We start from the raw sequence: 12,707 nt of genomic DNA, 5'->3' as shown, positions 1-12,707 counted from the left end.
GTTGTTACTGGTATCCAGTGAGTAGAGGCCAGGGGTTCTGCTAAACATCTTGTAACACACAGGACAAAGAGTTACCGGGTCCAAAATAGTAGCAGGGGCAATGGAGACAATTTCGATTGTCATGTGTGTGTGTGTGTGTGTGTGTGTGTGTATGTGTGCGTGCACGGCAGGGAGGTTGTTACTGGTATCCAGTGAGTAGAGGCCAGGGGTTCTGCTAAACATCTTGTAACACACAGGACAAAGAGTTACCGGGTCCAAAATAGTAGCAGCAGGAGGTTAAAAAACCTTCCCCAAGACCAAGGGATGACAATGCAAAGTATATAGTAACTTCTTTATGTAAGGGTTGAAAACTCATCTGATGTGCACATATGGAAAACAGTCAGGATCGGGAAAATGTAGAAGTGTAAGAGTTGGTGTGTTAGGGTGTTGAGATGATGGGTGAATCTCATCTTTCCTATTTTCAAATTTTTATGCATTGGCATTTTTATTGGGTGTAATTTGACAAAGTGAAAATGAATGAACACATGGAAATAAGAACGAAGAGAGGGAGACTGGAAGGAGAATGCACTTGAACTGCCTCATCGAAGGCTGCTCCAGTACTGCAGAAAGAAGAGCTTGGACCAGGTCAACATACATGACTCATGTACACAGGGAAGCCAGGCCAGCCACACTGAGAAGGTGTCTCTCACGATGAAGACCCTCTTGAGAATTCTGTCAGATATGGTCACAAGGGTTCTAGTCTACTCACTTAAGCCAAATTATAAAAAAAGGCAAGTGATAGATCACAAAAGGGAATATAACCATGAGGAAGTTCAAGTAGGGATGAAGAGAACTGAGAGGCCCCTTTAGTGACCTGAGGTTGAGGGAGGAGCTCACTTCTAGCATCCCGCTCTGACTGACAGTGCACAGACTCAGGAAGCCCCTTCTACGACTGTGAGCAGGAAGTGGCAGCCAGCAGCAGCCCCAGGAACAAGGAGTGAGTCTATGAGCAGAATCGGGTTGGGGCATCAGTGAATCCACCTTTTCAAGCCTGCCCTTGCTGCAAGTGCCTGGGGCATTTTTCACCACCAAACCCCTCCTTGCAGTCAAAGGAGGGGGATGGTAGTGAAAAAAAATTTTACTCCCCAATTCTAACTCTCGAAAAGGTCTGTCTTAAACCCAGACCAAATCTGACCTGTTAAGGTCTACTTAATTTTACAGTCCATCTGCACAGTTCATAAATAATCAGCTGGCATCTCCAAATGAAGTGCTGGCAGCTAAAGGCAATGGCTAAGTTCCCCTGGGCTACTCTTCACTCTTCCTCATACCCCATTTCGCTAAGAAATATTCTGAGCAACTGGTGTTACAGAATAAAACAAAAAAACACCACCATAATTCCTTAAGGTGCATGAACTTGGAGACTGAAGATGATCAATGTATTCACATTACAAATGTGTTGGAGGGGATATCAAGTTCATATGCTGACATACATGACTGCCTTCTCAAGTTATCCATTTAGTGAGTGCATCGTATAGTACAATATTCCAAAGATGTTAAAGGACATGGCAACCTGGATCCCTTCCCTACAGGTAATCACCATTCTATTTTTTGTTACATTAAATTTTAGAACTACAAGAACTCTTCTGCACATTAAGTGGCCCATAGATTAAGTGGAAAAGATCCTCTGGGAGAAGGTTCTAAACGACTGGCTGGAACAAAATGCCATTTTTTTCTAACCTGAACATCTATTCTCCTTCAGAGCACAAGCTGTTATTCGTAATCAAGAAAAAATTTCTCCATTTGTCTAATATTATGAAATTAGGCACTTCTTCGGCAGTTTATGTCTCCCTGAGACATCTCGGGATCTGTTTTGGTTCAGAAAATAACATGCAATGTGTTCCATGACTTTGTCTTTCACTCAGTCCTATCACATCTCACACGTAAGCTTTGGTGTCAGGCAAAGAAAGAGTCGAAGCTCTTTTGCACTATCTGGCTATATTTCATTTATGTGTTTAGAGAATAAAATAAATCTTGAGGTCAAGGTTCAAGGTCAGGAGATCATTCACTTTGTATCACCTAAGTAGTCAGGGACTTGGTGGGGAGATGGGGTGGGTGGGCACAGGGTGCTCAAGGAAGGATGATCTCCTAGTAGAGGGTTTTGGAATTTGGGAGTCAGAGTCTATAAAAAAAACTTCAAGTACCCCCTCCCCAAAATCAAGGGTTAGCAACCTATAACCCATGGGCCAAATTCACACTCCACTGATATTATAGTCAAAGCTTCACTGGAACACAACGAGGCTCGTTTGTTCATATTTTATCTGTGACTGCTTTTGCAGTTGCAGGCTTGAGTAGTTATGAGAGAAATCTTATGACCCACAAAGTCAAAAATATTCACAATCTGGTCAGCCCTTGCCCTAGATTCTTACTGAGGATCACTGCACAGTAAGCCATCATTACTAAATAATGTGTCCTTTTTCTCAGGTATATTTCCCAGTACTATAACAGCTAGGTTTTGCTTTGGCTGTCAATAATGAGAGCTAAAAAATAAGTGTCCCAAACAAGGTATTTCTCTCTCAGCTAAACGTCCAGGGCTGAAGTGACACAGATTCAAGCCCCAGGCTACTTCTTCTATGTTGTTGCTCCACTCCATACAGTCTCCATTGCCAAGGCCGCACCATGGCCCAAAATGGCTGCCAGAATACTAGCTACCACATTCACAACGAAGTGGCAGGAAGAAAAAAGTTCAACTTTTAAAGAAACTTCTGGAAATACCACTAGACTTGTCTACTTACAAATCATTGGTCAAATTTACAAGTATAGACTTCTAGTTGGGTGTGAAATTGCTGAGCTAAAAAATCAGGTTTTTGTTATTACAAAAATGGCACCGGGCAGAAGGATGGGGGGAATTGAATATTGAGAGATAATTAGCAATCTCTGCCATAGGAACCTTACTCCAATCACCAAGCCCCTTATTAAGAGGGTCACATGCCCTTGGCAGCCATGCCCTTTGGCATAGCTCCAAAAAAACAGTCTTTAAATATCTGTACAATATGTATTTAAGATATTGTAAGATCAGTGCCAATGAGGAATGTTTTAAAATTTCTAATCAAAAGTACTGTCTCCTTCAGAAGGAACTGAAAAAGTTCACCTTTTAGCAGTCAGTATGGAGTTGTGTGTGTATACCTGCATTAAAAAAGTATTTCTAATACTCTATTTTTTTTAGAAAAAATTCATGTTTTCTCAGTGACTTTTTTTTTAATGGGGTGTCTGCCTGCCTGGTCTGTCCCTGGGTCCACAGGACCCCGACACTACCCCACTCCCATTGCAATCTCTCCAGTTAGCATGTTCATTCAGCATTCCCCTTGAACACTACCAAATTATCAAAAAAATTCAACGTTTACCCCCTCCTCAAGCAACATCTACGCCCACATCCAGCACAACAGAAATTTCTCTCAGCTTCCTAGGTTTTTAGCATCTCTCTATAACCTTGTAGGTTCTGAAAATCTCCAAGCGAAAAGGTCACTCATCTCACTTTTGACGCTGGCAAGGGTGAAGCTACAGCCATATCAGAAAGCAAGAGACTGTAAGCTCAAAAATTAAGAATGAATTCCACATCCCTGATTCCAGAGTTTTCTGTAGGTTGAGCATCTCTAATCTAAAGATCCAAAATCCAAATTGCTCTAAAATCTGAAGCTTTCTGATTATTCAGTATACATAAACTTTATTCCATGCACAAAATTATTGAAAATATTGTATAAAATTACCTTCAGGATACGTGTATAAGGTATATATGAAAGAAACTTTGTGTTTAGACCTGGGTCCCATCCCCAAGATATCTCATTACATATATGCAAATATTCCAACATCTGAGAAGATCCAAACTCTGAAACACTTCTGGCCCCAAGTATTTTTTGGATAAGGGATACTCAACTTGTACTAAAAAAGAATGGGAAAAAATTACAAGTCACATGCTTTTGGCATATCAATTAGTACTTAGCGATCAGTCGTGTTCCAATATTTTTCCTTCTCTTCAAATGTAAATAACTAGACTTCCAGTATCAACATGGAAACTACTGGAAATTTCTTTCTCACATAAAAGTCCAGGGCTGAATTGGCACTCCACAGCATCAGGGATCCAGACTACCCCATACATTCTATTTTCTGTAAAGTTAGGAGACAGATATCATCTGCAAGCTCCAAAATATATTTAAGGGCTGCCAACAGCAGCTGAAATCAAGTAGAAGCCAAATGAGAGGAAGTGAAGAGATGAAATACACAGAGTGGCACATCTCAGAAAACTCCAGCAAAAACACGGTTTTTTTTTTTTTTTTTTAGAGCTAAGGGGTTTTACAATCTGAAGTGTAAAGTCTCTATCTCCAAGTGTTGATAATGGGGTAGGCAAAGGTAATTCTTCTGTTTCTAACAAGTGTGGATTTGGGGTGGGAGGAAGACCTATACAAACAAATCGAAGAGATGAGTCATGTTTAAAGAAAGAATTGGTTTCTTGGTACTGGAGAAAAAGAAAGCGTGAAAACAAGCTAGGTTGAATGTCTACCTCAGCCCCTTCCTGCTATGCCAACCCTTAACCTCCCCCCAGTCTTGTGCAAATAGCTGGTCCAGGAAACCCAATGTATTCAAATGTGAGTGGCAAAAAAGTGATCATATGCACACCACTGACAGATCAATTAAAAAAGAATTGAGGGAAAAAAGAAGACAATGGCAGAGAAATGGAGAAGTCACAAAAAAATGTTGCCATTGGGGCATATGAAATTTCTGGCTAAATATTTTACAATGAATTTTTAAAATGTAGTGAAGCAATTTCTCTATGAAGGAAGACCAGAAAGCAGAAATAACTCAGAGAAAAGATGGCAAGAAATCAGGAGGAGCTGAAATGTGAGCTTGCAGAACTCAGAACGGGGAGAAAAGCAAAGTAACTGCAGATGGAAGGTACACAAGGGAGAAAAGACAGAAGAAAACACAGTAAGGGACAGAGAAGATAACAATGAGGAAACCATGCCAAATGAAGAGGAAATAAGAATTTTAAAACATTAGAAAGAAAATAATAGGTACAGAAGTCAGACAAAGGAGAGCCTACTTATGCATAACTGGATCCCTGAAGAATGAAGCAGAACAGAACAATGGATCAGAACAAATCCCTAAAGATATAATTCAAGAAAATTTTCCTAAAATAAATAAGAGTCCAATCTGTGAAACACAATGATATATACTAGGGAGTATATATCATATATACTAGGGAGTATAGATCAATACTGAGGTGGAGCCTGATAAAGGTATTAAACTTGAAAGATAAAGAAGGAATCCTTTAAAACAAAAAGCAAAAAGATCAAGTATGGCATCAGATTTCTTTACATGAAATTAAACTTGAAAGAACAATCGAGCAGCGCTTTCAAGATCCTCCCTAAAAGAAAGACCAAGCCAAGATTTTACTTCCAACCAAACTGTTACTCAAGTATAAACAAACATGTGAGAGCTCAGGGACTATTGTTTCCACAAGTTGTTGAGCAAAATTCTAGATGATGTACTTCAGTCATTTAGATGATTGGTGAAAGTAAGATAAAAGAATTGGCAGTGAACACTGAACATCTTTATCTAGAGAATGAATGCTTGAAAAGACAAAGAAGAAAACAGATGGGAGTTTGAATCACAGGACAGAACATGGGATCCAGGAGCCCTGACAACTCCTGGAACAATCAGGCGGGGAAGGCAGAAATGGAGGTGTGAGCTAGACAGGATTTGGTGACTGTTTCTTCTTTAACAGTTAGGAGCCAAAGGGGACCATTTAAAGGTGACCCGTCAGAAATGCAAATCAAATCACGTCACTTATCTCTCTGCTCCTACCCTTCTATAGCTTTCCACTACAATTAGGATAAAATTCCAAGTCTCAGACCTTGCAGGTTCTGGCCCTACCTGGACCTGGAAATACATCACTACCCAACAATCATCACTTTACATGGCCTCCCCCTTGTTCCTTGAGCTGCCGTGTTCCTGGCTGCCTTCTGCACCTCATGTGCCCTTTGTCCCCCAGGACTCCCATGTGCTATCTGGGATGCTCCTGCTTCTTTCTTCACTGCCCATCATCCTTCTGTTCTCAGCTTCCATGTCTCAAAGTGGTTTGCCCTGACTCCCCAAATGAAATTAGTTTTTTGATGACACCCAGTGCATTTTTCCCTCATAGTAGCACACTTTCATAATTATGTATTTAATGTCTGCCTCTCTCACAAGACTGTAAGTTCCAAGAAGGCAGAGATAAGTCTGTTTGGAACACGTTTAATTCCTAGGACGTAATATAGATCTTGGCATGTGGTAAATGCTTAATAAATATTTGCTGACAGTCTATCAAAACAACTTCTACTCCACAAACCACTCTTTCTGCCTCATTTCCTCTGCGCCTGGAACATGCTAAGGTTAGAAGTCACTTTCAAAAACAATACTGAAAAGCCACAGGACTTTTAAAAGATTCTGTTTCATATATTTTCTTTACTAAGGCAGGAAGGATGGAAAATGCATCTTGGAAAGATTTTCAGAGAGGACTGATATCAAAGAGCTTCCTGATAAGCTATACATTCACTACAAATTCAGAGGACATTCTGTTTCAGATACACTGGGTTTCAGCAAATTTTATGATATGCTTCCATATGACATTTATCACATGGAGATAGGCAAGGGTGAAATCAGAAAGCTTTTCACTTACTTTGGATGTTCATACTTGTCTATGAGATCAACCTTTTCCACCAGGTCTCCTCCAATCGTTCGGACTAAGTCATAGAAATCATTCTCTGCGTAATTCTCAGAGGGCAACCAGAATGAAATATCATTTATCATAGGAGGATATTTGCTCAGAGGCTAACAAAACAAGAGGAGAAAAAATACATGAACTTGTTAGTTGAACGAGAATATTTAAATTTTTCATAAAAAGTTGCACTTGGCTATTAGGAAATGCTGGTAAAACATCATTTCAGCATTTAAATTTGCAGAACAAAATGAACTTAAAAGATAAATCAATGTTCAAAAGTAGCAAATTCCATTATGAATATTACAGATTCTTATCACATTCATGTGTAACGTTACCATATATTATATTTATATTGCCATTAATGTTCAACTTACTACAAAGCAATTTGAATACATTATATTTCAGTTTTTTCCATTTGAATACTAGAGGAGAAAAGTTGAAATTTAATTAACATGCAATTCATTAACTTCTTGTGATACTTTCAGAAAGCCATTTTAGTAGAGAAATAAGAGCTTATCAAAATTGATATTTCAATTAGTAATGTCATTATTTGTTAGTATTTCTAATTATTAAAATAAAGGATTGGGTTGATAAATAGTCACTTGGGGAATTATTTTTCAAATTATGCCTTTAAGGATGTGATAAACACAAATGTAGCCATTTCCCCCACTTTATTCCATTTTTTCCAGCTTATTAGCTCAGTAGTTCACCATTATATAGGAGAGATATTTAAAATTAGATATGTTTAGAAGTTACTATATTTATTGCTTTCCCACACACACAAATATATATATATATATATATAAACAACTAAACATACAGCTCTCACATATATACATCAAAACTATACATAGATATATGTGTGTATGTGTGTATGTTTTGGTCTACAAGTTACTGCTGCAATAAAAAAAGTTTCGTTACATACCTATGAAATCCTAAGGGAATATCTGCTAAATCCGGGCAAATTTATAAACTGATGTATGCCAAGCCTGACATTGCTATAAATCCTTCGGTGAATCATTGATCAGAGAAAGTATAAAACTTTTAAATGGCAAAATATCTGAAGAACTAAATGCTCAGACATAAATGATTATTCAACTTGGAGTATCAATAAAGTTGTCAAACAAATGCATCAGTTTAGAACACACATTTCATACAAACACGATAAAATTAGCATCCTGGTGCTGTTGACAAAATACGCTGGCTCCTGAGCAGCACTCTGTTTTCTCTCCTACAGTCACAGTGCTGTGATAAATGACCCATGGGCTAATGTAACAATAGATGACAGGAGTTTGGTGGTTACACAGGTTGTTTTTCCTTTTGACAATACCCTCTTGTTCCTCACGGAAAATGGAAATTTAGGGAGACAAGAGACTGAGATTGCCAAGAATTAGCATGGAATCTCCTCTTCAGTTAATCCAAGCTGAGGTACCATACTTACTGAGTTCTGATGCGAGGCATGGTGACAGAGAAATGGGAGAAGGTGTCCCAGTGAAACACATGCCAGCAATTCATGGACAACACTCGGTATGATAATAACGCAGGCAGCCAGAACACATCCCCCAAGACATCATTAAAACATATATTGTGGTAAATACAGTTTAAACTCCATGCAGCTCAAAAGAAAAACCCAGACAGCTTACTGCATTGCAAGCCTATTTCAAGTTAAAAAATATGAAAAGTTTAATGGTTTAACTGAAAAGAAAGCATTTAATTCACTAATAGATAGGTATCAGACACAGGTTTAATTGAAAAGAAAGCACTTAATTCACTAAGAGATAGGTATCAGACACAGGATATCCACAGTGGCCTTTGCGTTTCTGAACGGGAGAAATAGAATTTTGTTTGGGAAATCAGAGGCTAACTACAGATCATGGTTACTGAGATGTGGACTTTCTTTCAGGTGCTTAAGCAGCAGTGGTGGTACAAACCATCCGGTGGCTCCCCACTGCCCCAGAAGAAAGCCTCCAGTTCCTAAAAGCTTCTACCTCTTTCCCATATTCTCTAGGTTCAGGCCAGCCCTGCCTACTGGGTTTCTTAAACACACTAAGTGGCTTTCTCCACATACAATTTCCCACCCTCCCTACCTCACTTCAGCCCTCAGCCACCCTGTTCACTTGGTACCCTCACAGACACCGTCAATGCCCTGTTACTGCACCCGATCCTTCTCTTGCTCAGTACTTTTCATCCTCACTGTTTGTGTACTTACTTCCTTCATGGCTGTCTTCCTAAGAGGTTGCCATTTTTTAGGGTGGGGTGTGCATCTCTGTTTCCACCTTGGGAATCTATTGTGCACAGTCCCTGTTACATTGTAGGTATTCTAGAGGCTAGAGGAGCACATTACAGAGCCGCCTGCTGTGAGCAACGACTACATTACAGTCAATGCATTCAGCGGTGTTTTCTCGTCCAACTGCATGAGCTAATGGACACACCACGTGGGTGAGACCTAGCGCCTTGCCTCCATCCCTGGACTGTCCTAGGGTTTAGCAACCATGTGGAACGGCAAAGAGGCTGAAGCTGGACAGGCAAAGCCACCTGGTAGGAACTTGAAAACCCACAACCACAGAATCGTGGAATTTTAGAATCCAAAGGGACCTTCAATTACATACAGTATTATTTGTGTTTTCTTATTTCTTTTCTTAACAGAAGGATGACTATTTTACTAGTTTTATCAGATAACTGCATACAGTCGTCCCTCAGTATCCGAGGGGGATTGGTTCCAGGGCCCCCACAGCTACCAAAATCCACAGGTCCCTTATATAAAATGGTGTGGCATTTGCATATAACCTATGCACATCCTCTTGTATACTTTAAATCATCTCTAGATAACTCCTAACACCTAATACAATGCAAATGTTATGTAAGTAGCTGTTATATTTTTAAATTTTTATTTTTTATTCTTGTATTTTTAAATTGTTTTTCCCCCAAATATTTTGGACCTACGATTGGCTGAATCCACAGACGTGAAACCCCCATATACAGAGAGCTGGCTGCACTGACATGTTCTTTTGTTGGTCCTCTTTAGAATTCTTTTTTCTTCTTTAAGAATTGAAAAGGGCATCAAAACTACAGATACGAGACACGTTCGTCAGCTTGCTACTTTCTGCTCGTGGACACACCAAAGATGCGTTGTTAAAGTCTCTCTTCTCCCTGCCGTCCTGTCTAAGTCAGAGTCTCCTAAAGAGCCCGAACAGCTGAGGAAGCTCTTCATTGGAGGGCTGAGCTTAGAAACAACCGATGAGAGCCTGAGGAGCCATTGTGAGCAGCGGAGAACGCTCCCGGGCTGTGTGGTCATGAGAGATTCCAACACCAAGCGCTCCAGGGGCTTTGGGTTTGTCACATAGGCCACTTGGAGGAGGTGGACGCAGCCATGAATGCAAGGCCACGCAAGGTGGATGGGACAGGTGTGGAACCAAAGAGAGCTGTCTCAAGAGAAGATTCTCAAAGACAGTTGCCCACTTAACTGTGAAAAAGATATTTGTTGGTGGCATTAAAGGAGACACTGAAGAAAATCACCTAAGAGATTATTTTGAACAGTTTGGAAAAATTGAAGTGATTGAAATCATGACTGACCGAGGCAGTGGCAAGGAAAGGGGCTTTGCCTTTGTAACCTTTGACAACCACAACTCGTGGATAAGACTGTCGTTCAGAAATGCCATCCTGTGAATGGTCACAACTGTGAAGTTAGGAAAGCCCCGTCAAAGCAAGAGATGGCGAGTGCTTCTTACAGCCAAAGACGTGAAGTGGTTCTGGAAACTTTGGTGGTGGTTGTGGAGGTGGTTTTGGTGGGAATGACAACTTTGGTCCTGGAGAAAACTTTAGTGGTCATGGTGGCTTTGGTGGCAGCCGTGGTGGTGGTGGATATGGTGGCAGTGCGGATGGCTATAATGGATTTGGTAATGATGGAAGCAATTTTGGAGGTGGTGGAAGCCACAATGATTTTGACAATTACAACAATTGGTCTTCAAATTTTGGACCCACGAAGGGAGGAAACTTTGGAGGCAGAAGCTCTGGTCCCTATGGTGGTGGAGGCCAATACTTCGCAAAACCACGAAAGCAAGGTGGCTAGGGCAGTTCCAGTAGCAGTAGTAACTAAGGCAGTGGCAGAAGATTTTAATTAGAAAACAAAGCTTAGCAGGAGAGGAGAGCCAGAGAAGTATCAGGGAAGCTACAGGTTACAACAGATTTGTGAACTCAGGCAAGCACAGTGGCAGGGCCTAGCTGCTACAAAGAAGACATATTTTAGACAAATACTCATGTGCATGAGCAAAAAAATTGAGGACTGTATTTGTGACTAACTCTATAACAGGTTATTTTAGTTTCTGTTCTGTGGAAAGCGTAAAGCATTCCAACAAAGGGTTTTATTTTAGTTTTTTTTTTTTTTTTTTGGCACCCATGCTGTTGATTGCTAAATGTAATAGTCCGATTGTGATGCTGAATAAATGTCCTTTTTTTTTTCTTTTAAATGTACTGTGTAAAGTTAGTCTACTCCGAAGCCACCTTGGTAAATTTCTCCCATGAGTGTGAAGTTAGAATTCCTTCAGGGTGATGCCAGGTTCTATTTGGAGTTTATACATAACCTGCTTGGGTGGAGAAACCATTATCTTCAGAAACCTTGGTGTAGTTGAACTGATGGTTACTGTTGTGACCTGAAGTTCACCATTAAAAGGGATTACCCAAGCAAAATCAAGGAGTTACTGGTTATGAAAATGATTGTTGGCCCATCTTATGCAATATATCTAAATTGAATCTGCTACCAGATAAAATTATAGACGGGAATGAAGATGGGAATTAATTCTCAATAAAAAACTACAGATACAGTAGAGACTTTAAAAGTCATAGGTGAATATTTTGAACCATTTAATAACAACGAACTTGGAAACTTTGATCAAATGGATATTTCACTCAAAACAGAAAACTTAAACTGATAACTAGATACCCACCATTAGCAGTGCTCTGTCTCCTCACAGGTCTAACCAAGGCAGTAAACAAGAAATAGCTATGTACCTAATGAATAGAAATGGCATAGGCAAACATGTGTGATCCCAAATTTAAAGTTTTCCTACCAGGCATATGACTTGGACATGTGCAAACTGATGCTAAACACTCCTGTAACACTCTCTTCTTACCCTTACATTTATTGCACTGCAGCTACTTCCAACGGTCTTCAAACAATATCCATATATTTAAGGTTAAAAAGCAAGTTACAACAAAGTTCCAATCATGAGTAATACTAAGTTTTCTGATATCAATGCAATTAAATTTGAAGCTCACAATAAAAAGATATTCATTAAAAGTCACAAAATTCATATATTTGCAAACTAAAAAAAAAGAAAAAAAATTCCATGCCCAAGTAAAAAGTAGCAATATAATCAATATTCTCAGGGTGCCTGAAAAGTATATTACCTCTCATTCTGGTGTGGTCACACTTCTTTATTGTATTATTAAAATCTTCTATATCCTTTCTTTTATCTGCTTGATTTTCTTGATCTATCAAGAAGATAATAAAATCTCCCACTTGATCTCTCGGAAAGGTCCCTCCTCAGTCCCAGGAAATGAAAGTCATGACTTGTTAATCAAGACTAGTATAAACGAGTGATGGTTATTTTCAAGACTAGTATAAATGAGTGATGGTTATTTACACCACTGGCCAGGCGAGGAGTGGGCATGAGCTCAGTTTCACCAATGACATGTTGTGGCAATTCTGCGGAGACTAAAACATCACACCTCAGTGGGGACAGCTTTTCAATTCTTCCTTCCTGCTTGAGATGTTGGAACAAGGTCATGATGACTGAGTGGCTTCAGATTTTTAACAGGTCACTTTAATCTATATTCACTGTGATAATCAATATATTTTATTTCTACCATCTTCATTTGTGTTTTCTGCTAACCAGTCTTCCTCTTTTCTTAAATTTTCTCCTTTTCTGCCTCCTATTAGCTACTTGATTTTCAGAATATTCTAACATTTTTCCCT

At 39.5% G+C, this 12,707-nt stretch overlaps 1 protein-coding gene across 3 annotated transcripts in view; it reads right to left on the bottom strand.

The window, feature by feature from the left end:
- FARS2 (phenylalanyl-tRNA synthetase 2, mitochondrial) overlaps nt 1-12,707 on the bottom strand; it is a 524,099-nt gene that overhangs the window by 148,956 nt on the left and 362,436 nt on the right. For all 3 annotated transcript variants that reach the window (XM_011962638.1, XM_011962637.1, XM_011962639.1), the window contains one exon: nt 6,692-6,843. In XM_011962638.1, the coding sequence (XP_011818028.1) occupies nt 6,692-6,843 (152 nt within the window). The remainder of the gene's footprint in view (nt 1-6,691; nt 6,844-12,707) is intronic.

This window comes from Colobus angolensis, unplaced genomic scaffold (genome assembly GCF_000951035.1).
Source record: "Colobus angolensis palliatus isolate OR3802 unplaced genomic scaffold, Cang.pa_1.0 Scaffold6, whole genome shotgun sequence".
In the NCBI taxonomy this organism is placed as follows: domain Eukaryota; kingdom Metazoa; phylum Chordata; class Mammalia; order Primates; family Cercopithecidae; genus Colobus; species Colobus angolensis.
The sequence above is the reverse complement of the archived record's forward strand: the minus strand, read 5'-3'. Positions and strand labels throughout refer to the sequence as shown.